The 19,144-nt window shown below is 37.8% G+C and overlaps 1 protein-coding gene across 2 annotated transcripts in view; it reads right to left on the reverse strand.

Moving 5' to 3' along the window:
* Positions 1–5,557: 5,557 nt before the first annotated feature.
* Positions 5,558–19,144, reverse strand: part of PTBP3 (polypyrimidine tract binding protein 3) — a 145,373-nt gene continuing 131,786 nt past the window's right edge. For both annotated transcript variants that reach the window (XM_019517053.1, XM_019517054.1), the window contains 6 exons: positions 17,946–18,085; positions 14,210–14,243; positions 13,133–13,225; positions 11,935–12,151; positions 9,411–9,488; positions 5,558–8,657 (listed from right to left, as the gene is read on the reverse strand). In XM_019517053.1, coding sequence (XP_019372598.1) covers positions 8,525–8,657; positions 9,411–9,488; positions 11,935–12,151; positions 13,133–13,225; positions 14,210–14,243; positions 17,946–18,085 — 695 coding nt within the window. In that variant the 3' untranslated portion in view covers positions 5,558–8,524. The remainder of the gene's footprint in view (positions 8,658–9,410; positions 9,489–11,934; positions 12,152–13,132; positions 13,226–14,209; positions 14,244–17,945; positions 18,086–19,144) is intronic.

Here is a 19,144-nt window from a genome sequence, read left to right on the forward strand (position 1 = left end):
GACTACTATCCCATGGTCCTCATCCATGTGGGAACCAATGACGCAGCCAGGAGTAGTCCTGACCATGTCACGGGTGACTACAGGAGGCGGTAGTCATGGGGGACCTAAACTACCCTGACATCTATCTGTAGAGACCATCTCATCAGGGAGATTAAGACCAAGACAATTTGCAAGAGGAGAGCAGAGGACAAAACTGAGTGACCGAAGAAGCACTGCTGTTTACTATTCAGATCCTTTTGTAAAAAATATTAGTTTGTTTCCAAAAGGTGAATTGAAGATTTTTCAAGAATTCGCTGGATATACTATGAAGGCAGGCAACATCACAGCTGCAATCCACTACTAGAAATAACAAAACCCTTGAGGCACTGATACCCTGGCTAAATCTTATTAGGCTGTTAAAAGGAGTAGACTGTGCATGAAACAGTATTCTTCCTTTCAGAGCTATCTGGAAATGTACTGATTTCATTAGCTTCAGAAGACAAAGACAAGTTCTTCCTCCTATTAGCAAATCATTCTGTTGTCCAGACACAAAAAAAGAATCAAATTCTGTACCACAGTAAACCCAAGCCTAATATACACAACATAACCAACTGAGGCATGGTCTGAACACAAATAACAAATGTAGAAATTGTTGCCAGAAATTTATTGAAGTTTGAGCTTGTGGAAACTTTGCTGGATAAAAATGTTACTTGTCCAGCTAGCTTACATTTCAGGAAAGAAAAAAAAAAAAAAAGGCTCTTTGACCTGAACTACTATTTTTTTTTTTTTTAAACCTTCGTTAGACTATACTTTTTGATGCAGACTTTCTTACTTGGGTCTACACCGTGCCTTAGTACAAAGGGTTCTCAACTGTATAGCATGAGTGGGAGTATTTCTTTAAGAAATCTCTTTCTTCAGTGTTTACTTCCTCATGCCTTACTGGGAGCCAGTGAGAGTGCATGCATCCTTCAGAATGAAGCATCAGCTTTGCAAGGGTAACTATCAAGAGGCTTAGGTAGAAGTGATGCATCTACATGCAAGACCCCTCTGATTTCCAGTATTTGAGTTACTGCAGATAGTTACAACACACTGTTTATATGAAAAGGATACATTTAGTGAAACTTCAGATTAGAAAAGCTGGGCATTTTTACAAATGGGGCAGAGAGGGAAGTGTTTTAATAGAGTTTAGGAAGTACACAAGAAAGTCTGAAGGCTGAGGTACAGGGGGCAGAAAAACCAACCCCAATTCCTTTTTTCCTTTGTACTTTCATATTTTCATTCACTTCCCCTCTTCCTCCCAACCCTAGTCCTCATCTTCATTTCCCAAACCCCACTCTAACATATTTACTTTATTGCTTCCACTTTCAGCTCTTGTTCTCCCATCCTGATGCTCACCTATCGTTGATAGAAAATGGCTGGCATTTATGTTTGTTCCTTCAGCTGAACAGTAGTGCTCTGCATGTGATGATGCACCTGAGCTATTTGCAAGCTTCCCGCATGCCATAACAACTTATCTCCAACTCCTTTACATAGCTGTATGAAAAAGCTGGATGAGGGTTTTTCACTAAGATACTTCAGGCAGGGTATTACTATAGGGCATTCTTGGGATTGATCCCTGTAGTACATGTACTCATACTGACTGCTGGCATGTTCACAAGCAGTAATCACCAGATCAGGCTGGTGTGATTTGCAAAAATTCAGGTTGTAGTTCTATAATACTCGGAGGACAAGTTTACCAGCTCACCAGCAAGGATTCCTTGTTTTAAAAGGGATTCATGGAAACTTTATATATTGAAAGAAAAATTGTGTTTTCAGGGCCAGAAAAAGTCTTTTTTCTTCTTCCAGCAACTTGGGATCATGGGGTTTGGCAACAAAATGTTGCAGACGCTGCAAACTATTAATGGTGGTCCCAGGATTTCTTGAACTACAACTTATCCCAAAGAGCTTGTCACTAGTATCTAGGAGTCATATACAGAATTAGGAGTTACCTTAGATGAGGCTAAACCTACCTACCCACTGGAGAAGAAGCATTTTGTTCTGCAGAAGTGCAACCCACCCCAAACTAGTCACTAGACGTGTCCGCTAGGATAGACAGCGTGCCATGTTTTATCAGGAATCACAAGTAGCAATATTTATATTAAACATGCTCAATTCTACTGTTATACACTTAGTCTGAGGTCTGATACTGAAAGTGCTTAGCAACATTTTAGTGGGAACATTAGACCTTTCTAAAGTTGCCTGCTTAGATTCAGCAGCTGAAACAGATTGAAACAGGAGGGTTAAACTGTCACCAAATTAGCTAAAGGATGCTTTAGCACAGAAAGCTTGTCTCCTCCTTAAATTACATACTGTCACGAACCTATCACCTCCAACTTCAGCTTGATAATGGGTTTTGCACACAGTACAGAAACTTCATGAAAATATTCCATTAGCATATGTATTTTTCTTGAAAGTGTGTTGAACACATTCAATATTTTTATTAATAATATAAAGAGATTAAGTGTAGATGGCCAAATAGGCTAAGGAAACAAAGAAAAAAAGAAAAAAAAGACATCATTAGCTTTACAATTAAAAGACAAGGAAAAACCCAAAGCAATAGACAAGAACGCAGGAAAATTTAAGAGAGTACAGATGTAATGACATTTATTAAAAGGCATGCTACAACAACTAGAGTTGTTAGGAAAAAGAGTTAAGTATAGATACTCAAGTAATACTCAGCAAATACACAAACTTAAAAGAAATGGAATATACTGTAGAGTACACAAGTTCAAATTAACCATGCACTACGCAGTTAGAAAATAGGTTTCTTTAATATTTCATCATCTTTGCATTTATAACATAAGTCATCTTAACAGACATGGAATCCTTTCCCTCCAATGCCACAAACTGCTTTACAAATGAAAGCTGGTACTGTTGCTTATCAAAATATACAAGACAATTGATGTTTTTATATAAAAACCATTTTATACTTTAACTTGTTCCCAAAAACCTTTTTGCCAGGTAAAAAATGTTGTTACAAATATTTACAGCATTTCTCATGTTAGATGAACATTCTTACAAACTGAAAAGGGACTTTTTTGAACAGATCATGAGAAATGAGGGAATGTCAGTGATTCCTAGCCGTGCTATTTTTTTCTCGAATACAGTACTAAAAATAGTCCATTAACCCCTTGCCTTATCCCACACCATTTGGTTCACATTAAAATCTCATTTTCCACCAAGTGGTCCGTCCACCCATAGTAGAGTCAAATAAAAGGCCACTTTGCACTGGGTCTTCTTTCAGAGAGGAGCTTGAGAGAAAACAAGTTTTCACAGAATGTCTCAGTAAAACCAGAACAGACAGTCTTTGGTCAGAGCAATGAGGTGACATTCTAATGTAAAAATTTGCTTGGTCAGCAACCATTATGACTTGTGCTGCTGTGGGTCTGGGATGAACTTTTGCAGGAACTGGGTAATTTATCAAAAGAATAAAAGAACTAGAATGTGCTTAGACTAATTGTAGACATATAGGTGGTAAGATTTCTACTCAAATGCTTCACAGTTTCCAAGAACTGAAAAAAATGCTTATAGCGCTGACAGGCTACTGAAATACAAGCTTTCCTTCACTTTTATTATCAAGGACCATCAAATACAAGGTGTCTCACTTCTTGGGGACTCCGCCAGTTGCAAGCTGTCAATCATCAGAAACCAGCAATATATGGATTATTCTTGGCTTTCTGCATAATGCAGTACAATGAATATTGCAATGGTAAAGGCAAAGGGATAACTAAAACCGTACTAAAAGTTAAAATTCACTGCAAATATGGAGAGTCAGTGGGACAACATTCATTTTTAACTGTATAAATACACATTTTCCTGAAAACAAGAATATTGATTCTACTTAAGACTGCAATAGATAGGAAAAAAACTACAATTAAGACTATTGAAGGCACATAAACTTTGGTCCCGTTTTGGTTTTTTCCCTCCAAAAAACCCTGAAATTAAATAGTTTAGAAATTTTCAATTATTTCTTGAAATAGTTCACAACTTCTCATGGTTAAGATTTTCTCCAGGAAAGAAAAAGATTGAGAACAGTCTTGTATACCACAGAAAAAACAGTGTACAATCTGAACTGTTTTCTCTCAGCACAATAGTAAAATATTTAAAGTTTTGCTCTATTTAACAACAGACCAAGACAAAAAGTAAAAGGCAAACAAAAATGGCTTTAAATCAAGTTGCACCCTTCCTTTCTAGTTTAAAAAACAGCAGTACATATTGGTATGCATCTAGGAACAGACGTTAAGAGAGTTAAGACTCAGGTGTGTGACTCAAACAAATGCCCACACATTCTTACTTTTCTGTCCACCTAAATGGTAGCAGAGGGGGATAAACTCACTGATCTCTGAGTCTCCATGATGGCACATGTCCTCCAGAAGTGGCAAGTACTCCCCTTCCCCCCCATACAGATGTTTTCAGTCTGTGGTTAGGAAATGCCACACAAGCAACTCTCATCAGAAGGCACAGAATGGGCTTCAGTATTTCAAGTGCACAACGAAGAGTGCAACGGATAGAACAAATAAGGCAATAAAATCAAATTAAGTGAAAAAAAAGTTTGAAAAGTAGTTTAAAAGTTTCAGAGCTTTGCAGTAAGGTTCAGTTAATTTACCAAATTAGACACTAAATGAAGTCATGACCATTCAAGTGCCATTATACAGAGGATCACGTGACACTATGAAAGGCACTTTCAACCTCTAATTCAGTTGCTCCATGATGAACAAAGCTTTAAAGTGTGGCTGCACTTAGGATAAGAAAGAAAGGGGGCAAATGTTTACCAGTGCTGATCTGGATTTGCAGAAGATACAGGCTAAGCACTCCAAACTCAAGACCAGGGGGAAGGAAATTGTTATTTAGCTCCTACAGTGATGTGGCCTTGACTTAAAAAGCAAAACAAAAAACTAAACAACCCCCGTGCTTAAGCCAAAATGGAGAAAAACCCTCTGCCTCTGAACGTTTTTGGTACCTGAAAGTCAGAAATAAGCTTGCTCCAGCACTCTGCATTAGAACTGGAATTGGGAAATACATGCGTTACCAGGGATTTAAAAAAGCAACTAGATATCTATATTTTAAATACCACGTCCTTCCAGAAGCTTTGATCCTGCACATACAGATATGTGCAGGATCTGCCAGCAAAGCTGCTTCTGGTGGAGTCAGGGTCCCAACCACAAAGGGACTTCTGCAGCTAGACACTTAACAGAGAGCACAAAGTATAAGTGAATAAGGACCCATCTGCAATAAAGGGTCCTGCACACTACATTACGATAAAATAATGCTAATGTGCCCTGATTCCTACTTTAAGAGAGGGACTAGGTGCAAACCAACCTTGATATAAGTTTCACTTAAACCAGCATTTTAAAAGCAAACACCATGTACTATTTTTGTAGGTTGTTGCATGTCCGCACCTCTTGTCAAAACAGAGAACTCCTTAAGAGACAGACATGCAGACGGCATCCTTACAAAAGTACATAAACCTAAAATAAACTCAGCAGGGTAACTCACTACAAATGAATAGCAAAAAATGACTTACACAGATGACACAGGATAAGATAGAAGATATACTGTGAGACAAAAAAAGCTCACAGAAGATTAGAAATATCTGCCACCCCAAATTATTCTCTTAAAGAAACAGTATTTTAGAAATATGTGCCAACATATAAACTGTAGGCCTCTACAATTCAAACTGCAAATAGTCCAGAACTGACATTATTCATATACTAAATGTAGCTACATTTTTAAAGTTAACAAATCAAATATTTGTTCTTCCTCCCATTTTAATATCACACCATAAATCCCTCATCTGTTTAAATTAGTTCAAACATCCCTATCTTCTGTTATCAGAATCAATAAATTAAAATACATGTAATGTGTATGTCTGTACACACATACAGCATATTATACACACAGTATACACACTTCACTTGATATTATACATGCCAATACTAACTCTCAAACTTAAGGTTGCTTCTCCCTGCTTCATAATTACATTCAACTCCAATACAATTCAATTCATCTCATTTGTAGCAGCAATTCTTTAAAAACAAAAAACAAACAAAACCCTCCCCATGGCCAAGGTTTTCAGGTAACATTCAAATAAGTTTTGCAACCATCTTAAGTGCAGTAAGGAAGCACCTTTACTATGGTTCTGGATCAGGAAGGCAATTAACATATGCTTAAAATATATGGTAAGTACTTTCCTTGTTGAATAAGGACCCATCTGCAAATAAAGGGTCCTGCACACTACATTACGATAAAATAATGCTAATTCAAAAACTTAAGATAGTGTTATGGACCAAAGGTACCCTAAACCTTTTTGTGAATAAACTGGCTTGAAATTTTCCCAGGTGAAATCACCTATTTGGACAAATGGAAGGAGAAAGACTCTGAAATGCCGACAAATCACCTTTTATACTACTCTCTTTTTGGTAAGGAAAGTTATTTATAGGTGTTTCTTCATGGTGTACACACTTCCTAGTGTGCATGCTTTATCAAATGGTATGAGTACATTGCAGGAAAATGGAGAGTTTTGCCAACTTCATCATCATGTACTGTGCTTCACAAAGATATTTAAGTAAGTAAAGGCAAGCTAGTGTCCTTCTCTTTAGCCTACTGCTCTACAGAAATATTTGAGATAATTTATCTTTGACTTCTGTCTCAAAATGGTTACTCAGGTTGATGGACACCTTTTCTAGGTGAGTTCAATCTTTACAGGATTCTCATAGTATGCTAATCCACAACTAGGAGTATGGGAAGAACATATATGCTTAATGAAAAACCAAGGTGAATGAGTAACAAACCATTATAGCAAAAGCTCTACATCTGCAATTATTTCTGAAGCAGTTCTAACAAGCAGAAACAAACAACCATTATGTTTGAGAGGGATACCTCTTCAAAAAATCTTGATCAAATTTATGTGGACAAACTTCAAGAAAAGGAAATTTCCTTCCAAAAAAACTTAACATTTTGTAACACAATCACAGAAATAACTTTAAAATTCATACCTACATTCAACAAAAAATAGTAATTGCATCTTAACTTGCTCTCTTAAGAGAAGTGGACATTCAGTATTGAAGTCATGATATTTATGTAGGAAATCAAGTTCACTCTTTAGTACTTCGAGCTCAGTATATAGGGGGAAAAACAGGAATCCTGAGAAAATATTTTGAGAGCCAATGGCTCAAAAGAGATTAGGAAAAAATCCAGAAACAAAATCATTTACAGCCAATATAGGTGTCAGCCAACTGCACCCAGGTAAATGTGAAGAGGCCTACAGGATTGTGCACTAGTTATCCTCATTCCCACCTCCCCAATCTACACCAAAGCACCAAAAATTTGAATTCAGACTATTACTTATTGAAAAAAATTAAAAATCACAAGGAAAACATTAAAAAAACCTAATAGATCAAGAAAACTCTCTCACCAAGCCCACAATACAGTTTTCAAGATACTTTAGATAAAACTCTAAGCTATTGTATCATTATAAGCACATAATAAGGCACGTAATAAGAAATTAAGTAAATACACAGTCATTCTGATTTAAGTATTAGAGATTATAGTGGTACAAAAAACCCTTGAGGTTTAAATTTCTTTTAAAAGAAGACCTTACCAAAAATAACTTTTTAAAAATTTGTCAAACCATGACAGACCTGAATATTTTCCTTAAGACTGTAAACATTTTTTAAAAAGAAATGTAAAAAACTATTTGAAGTCAGGACTATTTTCTCCTTTCAATTTCTCCAAAGTCGTATTACACAACATCATTTTATAGTAAAAATGAAAAAATATGAACGTGATTCCATGATTTAATTCCAAGCTACAAGTGGCAGATACCATACCTCAAAAGGATCTTGTGTGTCAATTAATTTACTTTGATTTTATTAAGGGAAAAAGAAGGCACTGCACTGCCTTGCCTCTGATAATTTTAACTCTGTGAAAAGTTGCTAATTTAACAAAAAGAGAGCACACTATTCAGATCTGCCAAAATAAAAGCCATTATTCAATAATATATATATTTTTCAATGAACATTCATTGTAAAGGCTGACTTTTCACTAAGAAACCCAAGTGCTATTTCACATTCATATTAGTGTTTAATCCATACAGAGGGGGAGTAGATTTAGCATTTCATTAGAAACAATCTTGGCCTGGTATAATTTAAAGAGCCTTAAGAAATGTTGTGTAAGGCTGATTTGGAACAAAAACTAAAAGGATGCTCCTGAAATATAATTCAAAATAGGGAGTTTTACTGTAAGTATTGTTGCTAAAGATTAATTCCACAGAAGAAACTGCTTATGGAGGAGTATTAAACGTTTGACCACATACTGGCAAAAAAAATGGAAAAGATCATCCCTTGAATTTTTTACTATGTGTACGAATACACATGATCATCAAACTCAGCGTGAGTTTTGTTTTTTTCTTTCTTAAGAGGCAGAGTTGGTCGTAGCTGCTTCAGTCTCTGTCTGAAGGTTTTACTGAAACTGTGGTGCAGTCTTAAAAGGAAAGTTCACAGAAATGTCAGATTGTAGATTTGGAGAAAGAAACTCTGAGGTGATGGTTTTCTCCAAGGTCGTGATTATGAAGCTCAATGAGAGCCTGAATTGCTTCTTCCACAGAGCCCAACTGGATGAGAGCCATTTTACGATCTTTCCTGAAATTCAGTAGAATGATGCAATTAATTCTAACAAATATGTATTACCATTACCCAAAATCTATTAGAATTTTTCAGTTAGTCTCATCTGCTGAATATTATGTGTAATAAGAATTAGAACTTAAGCTGCACCTGCAAGAACAGGAACAGAAGCGGACAGAACTACATGCCTTTTGAAGGCCAATGGTTTGCAGCCATCCCACTGTTCCGTGACCCTGTCACACCTCAAAAGCTAAGCAGGACTAGTACATAGCTGCAAGACCTTCAAGAAGCATTTAGGTGTTAGCCATGAATAAAATGTCATTCTTACCATTGCCCCAGTACTCAAACAGTGCCCCATAATAGCACCACAGGATATTATATTGTTAAGAGAGACCATTTTGTCAATGAAACCTTATACTTCCCCTAGTTTGTTTGCTTTTTCCTCCTTTAAAGAACAGGGGTATTAGTCCAACTAACCTAAGCAAATTCCAGTTTGAGCAATTATTTCCCCACATTTAAAACTCCCATGGAACACTAATTGGATACTGCGTTTTTCTTTTCTGGTCCTAAATGTTATATACTGTTAGGCTGTACTGTTTAACAACTTGCCAGAACTCACCTGAAGGGTGGCTAGATATGTAAGCCATGTGCCTGTAATTTCCTCATCTTTTAGTTTCTATTCCTAAAACAATCTATTGTCCTTCAGGATAAATCATCCTATGAAAATTTTATATTTAAATAATTTAATACACTGAGAATGAGAGGACTTACTGGAAGAATTTGAACGCTTTCACAGTACATCCAGTACCTGCAAAGAGGTTCTTCAGATCATCAACAGTAACTGAAGGTCTAATTAAAAAAGAATATCAAATAATTAATTATAATTCTGTTATGGACTTTATGCATACTGTGCTCTTCTCAACTTCTATTTTAGCCTTCCCAAATAAAGTTTAAAGGCTAAATTTTCTTTGACCAAATTAAATCTGCTCAAAATCTGGCTTCAACTGTTTAGTAGTCTTATATAAAGCTGAGAAATTCTATATTCTATAGGTTTCCATTATACAATTTAGGTACTTCCGCCTTAGCCGCTCTCTTGTTCAGAACTAAGAAAGTTTATTCAAGACCCTAGCATCTGATTTAAGTAACTCCTTTTGCTTTGGGGTTACAGTCAACTCAATTTGTATATTTTAAATAAACACTGTCAAACGAAAAAAAAGTTCTTTAAATTGTCTCGCTTTGTTAAAGTTTTTATTTTAAAATAATATTCTTTTATGGCTTTCTCCCCTTTAAGACACTACAGCATATAAGCATAGCAGCAAAGTTAAAGAAGCTTGTCTGTGACAGACTTGTTTTTTTTGTCATACCAATTAATATTCCTGCCTAGTATATGTCCTTATCTTTCTTCTGCACAGTTTCTGGTTGTGATACTCTAGCACAGTGTTTCTCAAGCCATGGGCTGCAACTCAAAAAGGGTCTTGAACAAACTTTAAAAATGGATCAACAAACTTTAAAAAAAGGATTCTCCTTTAAATGAGAAAAACATGGGAAACTGGCTTTTCCCTTGCAGGCTGGCAAAGTTCCAGCTATGTGCCACTGCTATATGTCCAAGGGGAAATGCCAAGTGTGCACTAAACTGGACATGCCCAAAAAGAGCAGTTCAGTCTAGGGCTGCTCTTCTCCTCCTCTGCCCCACTGCTGCAGCCAGAAGGAGCTCCAGGCTCCTATGGGTGCCAGCCCAGGGCTTACAGGGGGTACAGGGACTGGTCTGCACAGGGCAGAGGAGAGCTGTCCCAACAGCCGATCTCCACATGGCTGGGACACAACGGTCCCAGATGCTAGGACATTTCTGCTGCTCAGCCATGTGGCAATCGATCTCTGCATAGCTGGGACAAGTGCTGGCTACCAGGACAGCTTTCCCAGACACGTGGGGATGAGACCAGGTCCTGATCCCCACGTGGCAGGGAGACAGCTACCCCTGCATCTGTCACAGCTTCCACCCCTGCCTCCCCCATGTCTCACATTGGAGCTTAGCCAGGCAGCAGCAGGCTCCCTGCTGCCTGTGACAAAAATCGCTCTTGGTCAGCATCTACATGTGCATTACTGTGCAGCAGCTAATGCACCATTAATCTAGCACCTGTATTTCCTGGTACTAGCAAATGGTGCATTAGCCTAATTTACTGTGCAGTAAGTCCCAGTCACATGTTTTACTGCACAGTACAGCGTCACCTTCTACATCTCAGGTAGATGTGCCCAAGGTAAGCATAATAACTTTGTAGCTGGCTTTCATTGCACCTTAAGTTGGCACTCCCACCTCAACTGACTGGCACCCCCAGCCTAAGGAGTGTGTTAGAGCCCTTCAAGGCTCCAGGGCGTTTTCAAGGTTGGGAGTGTCCCTCAGCTGACCAGCAATTCCAGCCTTGGGAACACCCTGAAGCCTTGAAGGGCTCCGGTGCACTCCTGAGGCTGAGTGCCAAGTAGCTGAGCAGTGCTCCAAGCCACAGGCTCACTGGGTGCTCAGTTTGCTAACTGCTGGATCAGATCCTGGGCTCTGCCAGAACTAACAACAGGGCCCTATATGGCTCTGATTTCTGATCCCACAACAGTACCTCCTGCCATGCACGTGTGCCATGGATTGTGAATCAGATTTTATTGTACCTTTAACCAGACTTCACCCAGCCCTGCACTAAACAATATCCTAAACAATATATGGTAAGCTAACCAGGTTATCACTGGGCTTATCAGTTGGTTAACCTGTCAGCAACCTTAGTTACAGCTGGTTAGAAAGAACTGATGTCCATCTTCCTTGTTATACCATGGCCTTAGTATTGAAAATAAATTCTTTCAAGAACATGCACAGTTATGTGGAAGTGATAATGCATAATGCAACAACTAATGTGTATATATGGAAAAGTCTAATAATTGAGCTTAGCCTGCCACACAGACTGTCTTGTGTAATTTGATGTGAAAAAAATGAATGGATATGAAGGAGACTTAGAAACAGTCATTACTTAGCACACCAAGACTGTAGTCACCTTAAAACTGAATTTGTCCTCTTCACCAGCAAAGAGATATCATTGGTCACAGGAGTTGGACAATATAAATTCTATAATTAGAACAGCAACAAAAAGACACTGCCGCCCATTCTTACTGTTTTCAGAAACCTGGCAAAAAATCCCTAATTTTTAGCAAATGAGGCAAGGAAAGAATATTCAGACCTTGTGCTAATCTACAAATCTTAAAGACCTAGCTTTTTAATTAAAATACAGCAGTCCTGTCCCAGGTGAGCTGTACTTACGGAATGTTGGAAAGATGGAGAGTGGCAGATGGAGGAAATATGTTTTGGAAGTTCTTCGAGCCAGGCTTCTTGAAACGATGCAAAGGACTATTGCTGTAGTCTTTCGTCAGGCCTTGGTCCTCTTGTCCCTCACGAGGAAGCTGAACTGTCTGATGCTTTGAAAGAGTTGCACGGAGCACTTTTCCATACAGTCTCTGCCCATTCAAGTGACTCATGGCTAGATATAAGCAGCACCAATAAAAGTTTGAACAGGAGAAAAGTCCAAGAAAAAGAAAACATCAGAAGGTGCTATGACTAGTTTCAAATTTGTCCAAAGGATAACAGTGGCAATGCCATTAATGACTTGCATTTAGAGCCTCAACTTAAATAGTAAGTACCAATACTGTTACGTAAGCTTCGGTCTAACTTTACAGTGCTGTTCACAATTGTTATAACTTGCATTTAGAGCCTCAAAGCAAGATAAATGGATGAACTATAAACTATAAAAAAAGTTATAAAAGTATAAAGTAATTCTTCTAAAAAGTACCGCCCTACAAAGATTCGAACGATCAGAATATTAGTCTATATTTAAATAGGAAAACACTTTAAAAAATTCTAGCGCAATAGTCCTAGTCTCAAACAAAACAAACTTTCCCTCTGAATACCACCAAAAACACACATTTCTTCTCACATTAGCACAAGCAGCACACTATTTACATGTAAAATAACTTTACACTCAGGCTACTGCATAACATATTAAATATACTGAATATAATAAATTACACATAACAGTACATAAAACAAATAAAAATCTTAATAAAGAAAATGTATTATTACAAACAGAAATCCAACCTTGCCAACTCATAATTCAGCATTCCCATTACTCTAACTGAATTCTTAACAAGCAGATGAGTTTAATGCACATTTTTGATCTGCTGGGGACAAATGTGCTTCATCAAGAGTCTGAATTCTGCTGCGGTCTGTCACCCGTTTTTACTTCGGCTTTAGCTTGATTGTTTAAAAGTTGATTCACACTTCTGACATAATAGAATATTTAATTAGATAAAAGCTGTGACCATTCAATACATCAAAGGTAGTAGCTGAATAGTAATTCTGAACAGCAAACTGGGGATCATGTCAACAAGACTAGGTACTGTAAGAGAAGTTTCAAGTAGAAATAAAACATGACAATAATGAAAAAAATTCTACTAATTAATACCTAGTTGAGCTTGGGTTGCATCTGCCATCTGTACCAAGGCATTTTCTTTTTTGTTAAACATTATCTTCACGCGATGTACATCACCATAAACACCTATGGAAATCAAGAAAAGGATTATTTTAAAGGCCCTGGACTTGTCTGGAGCATTCTACAGTACACTGAAGAGCCAAGTATGACAAAAGTTCATCTACAGATACAAATTATAATCAACCTATTAAGCATCTGGGCATCTGAGCTTGGAGCTGAAAGCTGTTTTTTTCAGAAGCAGATGAGAAAACTGAATCATGGCACCTCTTTCAATGCTGAATGGTTATTTTTAATTGTTATATGCAAAGACACTGTAAAAGACAAGTCGTTACTATGAGGAGATTCATGTAATGCTAATGGCATAAAGAAGTGGGAGGTCATCATAAAATGGGGCATACAGCAAAAGCTGTGTTAAACGGCACTTTATTAGCCAGAAAACTCTACTAACTGGCATCACAGGGATGCAGCAAAAGCAAAACCGGAAGTACTACTTCTGGGTTTCGCCACCACCCTGAGCAGGGTTCTTGCCACTTCTTTGGCCCATGGCTCAGGGCAAAGCAGCCTGAGCAGGGCCCCCCTCCCTGTCCCCCGGCACACTGACACCAGGGAGTGGACCAGACGGTGCACATTTGATTAACCGGCATCCCCCATTCTGGGGGGATGCCGGATAACAGAGCTTTTACTGTATTTTGAAATACTAACAAATCAAAAAAATATCTAGATTGTCTTGCTACAGTCATTACACTATTTCATTTGTCCTGCTTTTAAATGTTCTGTCTTGATGCCCTGTTACTACTGATTCAAGTTATCTGAAGTCCAGCATGCACCCTTGGAATTACTATTGGAAAACCTGCAACATCACCATGCATGTAAGCAACTCCAGAGGAATCAAGCTGACAACTATATTTTCCTGAATAAAGAAATAAAACTTTTTAAAAACAAAATTATTCAAAGCCAGTTAAAGTAAATAAGCAATAATATTAGCCCTGTAATTTCTCACAGTATGTTTTAAATAATGTTCTGTAATAACAGACATAATAAAGAACTTACCGAATAGGATAAAGAGTCCATGTGGTGTGACAGCCTATGAAAATGACAAGGTAGGAGAATTATATTTAAGACCACGTAAATGTTTGAAAGTAATCTAAGAACATTTATAGTCTATTACTTTGGTTACCAATTATTGCAAGTTAAAAAGTTATTTTCCACTCAACAGCTTCATCTGTTGTCATGAATGGATACGATATAGTACATTTCTTGTTATGCATTTGGTAAGAATGCAAAGAGCATTGCTGAAATTATTTTAAAATCTCTAATGGTTCATAATCCTAGATACTGAATTTTCAACAATATTTTTCAGTAGTGAAAACCTGCCCATTACTTCTAAACTTAAAATAAATAGCTACTAAATGAAGATAATTTGCATGGACCAATTCTTATTTTCAAATTAGGATCTTACAGAGCACGTGCAAAACACCTGCACTTGTACTATTAGATAAAATATTTGCTTAAGTGTGCTAGTTTGTTAAATAAGAGCTTACAGGAACACAAAGTACAAAAGGAATTAGTTTTGAACATTATTTCCCAAAGAGCAGAGAACATAAGTAAAATTAAAAATAGTCATTTGGGTTACATATTTGCTCTTTATCTTAATCGTTTTCTATCTCTATTTAAAACTTCCCTTTTTAAAAAATTCATGCAACTATAAAAATTCTATAGGAAAGGTGTGCAGAAATTGAAGGGAAAATAAACATTTTAGTTTTTGAAAGAAAATCTTCAGATTTTTAACTAAATCCCTAATTAACTCCTTAAATACTAGTGATGAACCATACATTAGACCTTCTATGAACAAAGACATTCTGCCACATGATAGCGTTGAAGGCTTGCCACATACCAGCAACCATTGCACATCTAAATATAAGACCTATAATTAGTGTCTTAGTTGGTCACATGAAATTTTTTCTACAATAAGAGATGTGCCAATTCCTTTCCCAGCACCAGCAGAGGCAGACAGCATTTTAGCAGTATTTCACATAATCCTATTCAGAGGAAATGGTCTGCTGCCCCCTGCCTCAAAGGCCAGCATTGTTTACTTACTCAGGCCTCATACGAAATAGGGAGTGCACAGCTTACACATAGTGAACATAGTCATAGGGGTGGTAAATCTGCTTGTTCTTTTGATAAGGGTGAGTTAAACTGCTCGTGTCAGAAATTTCTGTACAAGCAGCTAGGAATAGGTGCAGAAAAAGTATATAATTTGTAGATGCAGTGGCTTGGTATAAAACAATATTCAAACTTTAACATGAAATCTGGCTGAATTCATTTTCTGAGAAGGAAACTCTCTTCTATGACATTAAGACAGAAAATTAGTTTAGCTGCAAACAAAGAATTACACCAAATCTAATGAGCTTTCTAGGGCATATCTAGGGGTACCAACCCAGTGGGAAATTTGATAGAAACCAAAGACAAGGTCAAATATGGGACCAATACAAAAAGGAAGGATGAAGGGGCAGTATCTCAGCCAGGATGAATGAGATAAGGCATTAACAGTCTGAAGTCAGCACCTAGAAACAAACAGGGAATGAATTCCTTGGGAAGTTTTGAAATATTCTCCCTGCAGCTATCACCGTTCAGCAGCTGACTGGACAGCTATATTTCACAATAGCAGTAGGGAAGGAAAAATTTACAATTAACCTTCTCTAATTCCATCAGTTAAGCAATTAACTGATAACACAGCAGCTTGGACACAGCTGCTGCTGGAAGCCGGTGGGGTGGGGAGGTGCGCTGCAGAGAAGGAAGCACTTTGTGCCTGTGAAAGAGCAGATAATTGCTTGGGTTATGGGTACTAGTCCCCCTCCCCTCCGCTCTTGCTTGCCCTGCTGCCTCCAATTCCTGCTGGGGCACTGCATGGCTTCCCTTCCCTACCTTCCCTACCAGACTGTGCCCAGCCCTGCGCTAAACAATATCCTAAACAATATCTGGTAAGCTAACCAGTTATCACTAGGCATATCAATTGGTTAACCTGTCACATCCCTAATTAGCAGTGACTGCTATATAGTCTTCTAGAACAGCCCTTAGTAATGACAGCAGTATTTCAAAGACTTGAGTGACCAAAGCCTAGATCCAAGAGAAACAATTGTAATCATCTCAGTCTTTTGGATTAAAGTGTATTTTATTAAAGAAGTTAAGCTTGGTTGCAGTTTTGGAATCCTGACAGCTCTCAGGGACCACCATGGTTCCAAAAGGTGAGAAAACACTTTCCACAGTTTTGATAAGAAATACTATTGCCATATCTTCCATATCCTCTTGAAGTCACAATACTTGTTACTCTCACAGGATTACCATTTATATAGATTAAGTTGTACATACAATACACTAGAGTCCAAATAGAGCATCGGCATCTCTAATCCTAAGTCTTTATGGGGAAAATAACTATTAATAAAAATGTTAAATCACAGAGAACATGGCAGTTTTAAAGAAACACAGCAGTATAGATGGCTCTATAAGAATAAACCATTGTCTTTAAATGCATCTTGAAACAAGGTCAAAGTTTACCTATGTTGACTTGCTATGTATGAACAAAGAAAAGTACACGTTTTGTGGAGGAGGGAAAGATATGCTTCCAGTGTGCGATACCCAGGAGTTACTGCTTCTGCTGGAGCTCCTGCTGCATGCCCAACTCCACGGCTAGGTGCTACATGGAAGAAGCAGTGTTTAATTCAACTGAAGTCAACTGGATTTGTAAGCTTGCAGCCATGGGAAAAAAATCTAGTCCAAACGCTTACTTGAAAGCAGAAACAGTCCCCTTATGTCCGTCACCAAAAGATACACTGTCGCAGACGAAAATGTTAACTTTCTCTATTTTACATTAGCTTTTCAAAAGTTTGGTATCATTTTGTTAGCTTAGACTGTCGTGCTCACTTAACATTTTGAATCATCTTCTTAGATTCTGTGATGGATATTAAATGAAACAAGAAAGCCTCTAAAAATATTTGGTCTCTGTCAAAATGCACACACTTTCAAAAGTATAATCCCACTTAGGAACAAAGAGGGTCATCATTTTGGGCAATCAACAGAAGAGGACAGACAGCATTCGACAATTATAATCAGCACAATACAACTCCTGTTACATAGCTCTCAGTTCCTATGCTTTCTAATGCCTTATACTTCATAGTTTTATTCCAGGTCAGACAACAAAGTCAGTAGCCAGAGATTATGAAGACAATGAAGACTTCTTTGTTCCTTGCTTGGTTATATACTGGAAGCACTCTACATAATCAATTCAATTAACTGGAAGCCATGTATGAAAAAACAGAATTTAAACCTTTAAATCCTGGCAATATGAAAAAGGTCCTTTTATTTTAGTTAGTATAGTACTGAAAAGCTATAGTGGAAGTAAGTAAATCTCACTGAGTATAAAACAAACAGCAGTTTCACATATTTATAATAAATGTTACTTTATCAACAGACAAAATAATTTTTCATCAGAATACTAAGGCTCAATGAAGAAATTTTATGTCACTATGTTATATTTGTTTTTGAGAATGTTCAGGCTCTAAGGTTCTCCGATACTGCTTTGCAGTATTGACAATGGGAGGAATGGAAAGTTCCTTAAAGCAAATCATATGGAAGTTATGCTATTTCCAATATGATCAACCTAAGATCTTACTCTGTTATCCCTTTGTCTACTTTCCAGTTCAGATTTTGAAGAAAGAAACATTTGAACGTGTTTTACTTTAATACCAAACTATTAAATACTTGCAGTGATTCCACACAGTAAGCTTACATCAGGATTTAGGTTGCTGACAAGCAAAACAGAATTTCCTGGAACTCCTGCAACTCCAGGAATAGCCATTCGTCCAGTCACTGCTGAGGTGGTGATTGCAAGAGGACCAAGTGCTCCAGGAACAGCTGGGACTGAAAGACCTGAGAAAATACACACAGACACTCAGGCAAAGAAATGGGAAAGGCATTCCAGAAGATTCAAAAGCAGTTAAAATTTTGTAGAATCAGTTTATGTGTACACAATTGAACAAGCAACAAACAAAATGGTCCTAGGGCATAAAATAAAGGACTTCCATTGGTTTTCCCCAAAGATGAGTTATCTGTAAGAGTTAGTTTAGTTTTTACCAGCTCCTGCCCTACAACACAATCCCAAACACATTTTCTTGGCGCAATCCACTCTGTTACATAAGCCTTTTTAGCTAAAAAGAAAAGAAAACAGGGATAAGTGAGGAAGAATCCAGGGCTTAATTTAGTTACCAAGTGAATGCTATTGGAGCAGGGGTGTCAATCTCAGCCAGCCCCATGGGCTGAATGAGTTGTATGGGGCCAGTCCACAGGTACTTCAACAACTTTGTGAAGTTAAGAACTTTCTGTTTGGGGGTTTTATGGTAAACTAATCCTAATCATATACTGAAACATTTAATTACTGGAAGCAATAATTGAAATAACACAAATTCCCCAAGTACTGCCAATATCTAGGTCTTGATCACATCTGGAATATAGGAATTTTAAGGCTCTTTGACACCTCAGCTAAATCACCAAGAAAAAATGACACCTCTGGGACAGAAAGAGTCAGAGGCTGTAGTTCTGAGAGAAGAGAACTCTATCACCCGATACAGTATCTACAAATATTCAGAATTATAGTTTCATAGTTTCTAGGGTCGGAAGGGACATGAGAAGATCATCTAGTCCAACCCCCTGCCATGGCAGGAAAGAGTACTGGGGTCAAACGACCCCAGCAAGGTGTTCATCTAACCTCTTCTTAAAAACCTCCAGGGTAGGAGCCTGCACCACCTCCCTTGGAAGTTGGTTCCAGACCCTAGCCGCCCTGACCGTGAAATAGCGCCTTCTTATGTCTAACCTAAATCTACCCTCTACTAGCTTGTGACCGTTGTTCCTGGTCACTCCTGGCTGTGCTCGGGGGAACAGTGACTCCCCCAATGCCTTCTGATCCCCCCTGACCAGTTTGTAACAGGCCAC

Source organism: Gavialis gangeticus, unplaced genomic scaffold (genome assembly GCF_001723915.1).
Source record: "Gavialis gangeticus isolate Ggan-Ray unplaced genomic scaffold, GavGan_comp1, whole genome shotgun sequence".
Classification (NCBI taxonomy): Eukaryota; Metazoa; Chordata; order Crocodylia; family Gavialidae; genus Gavialis; species Gavialis gangeticus.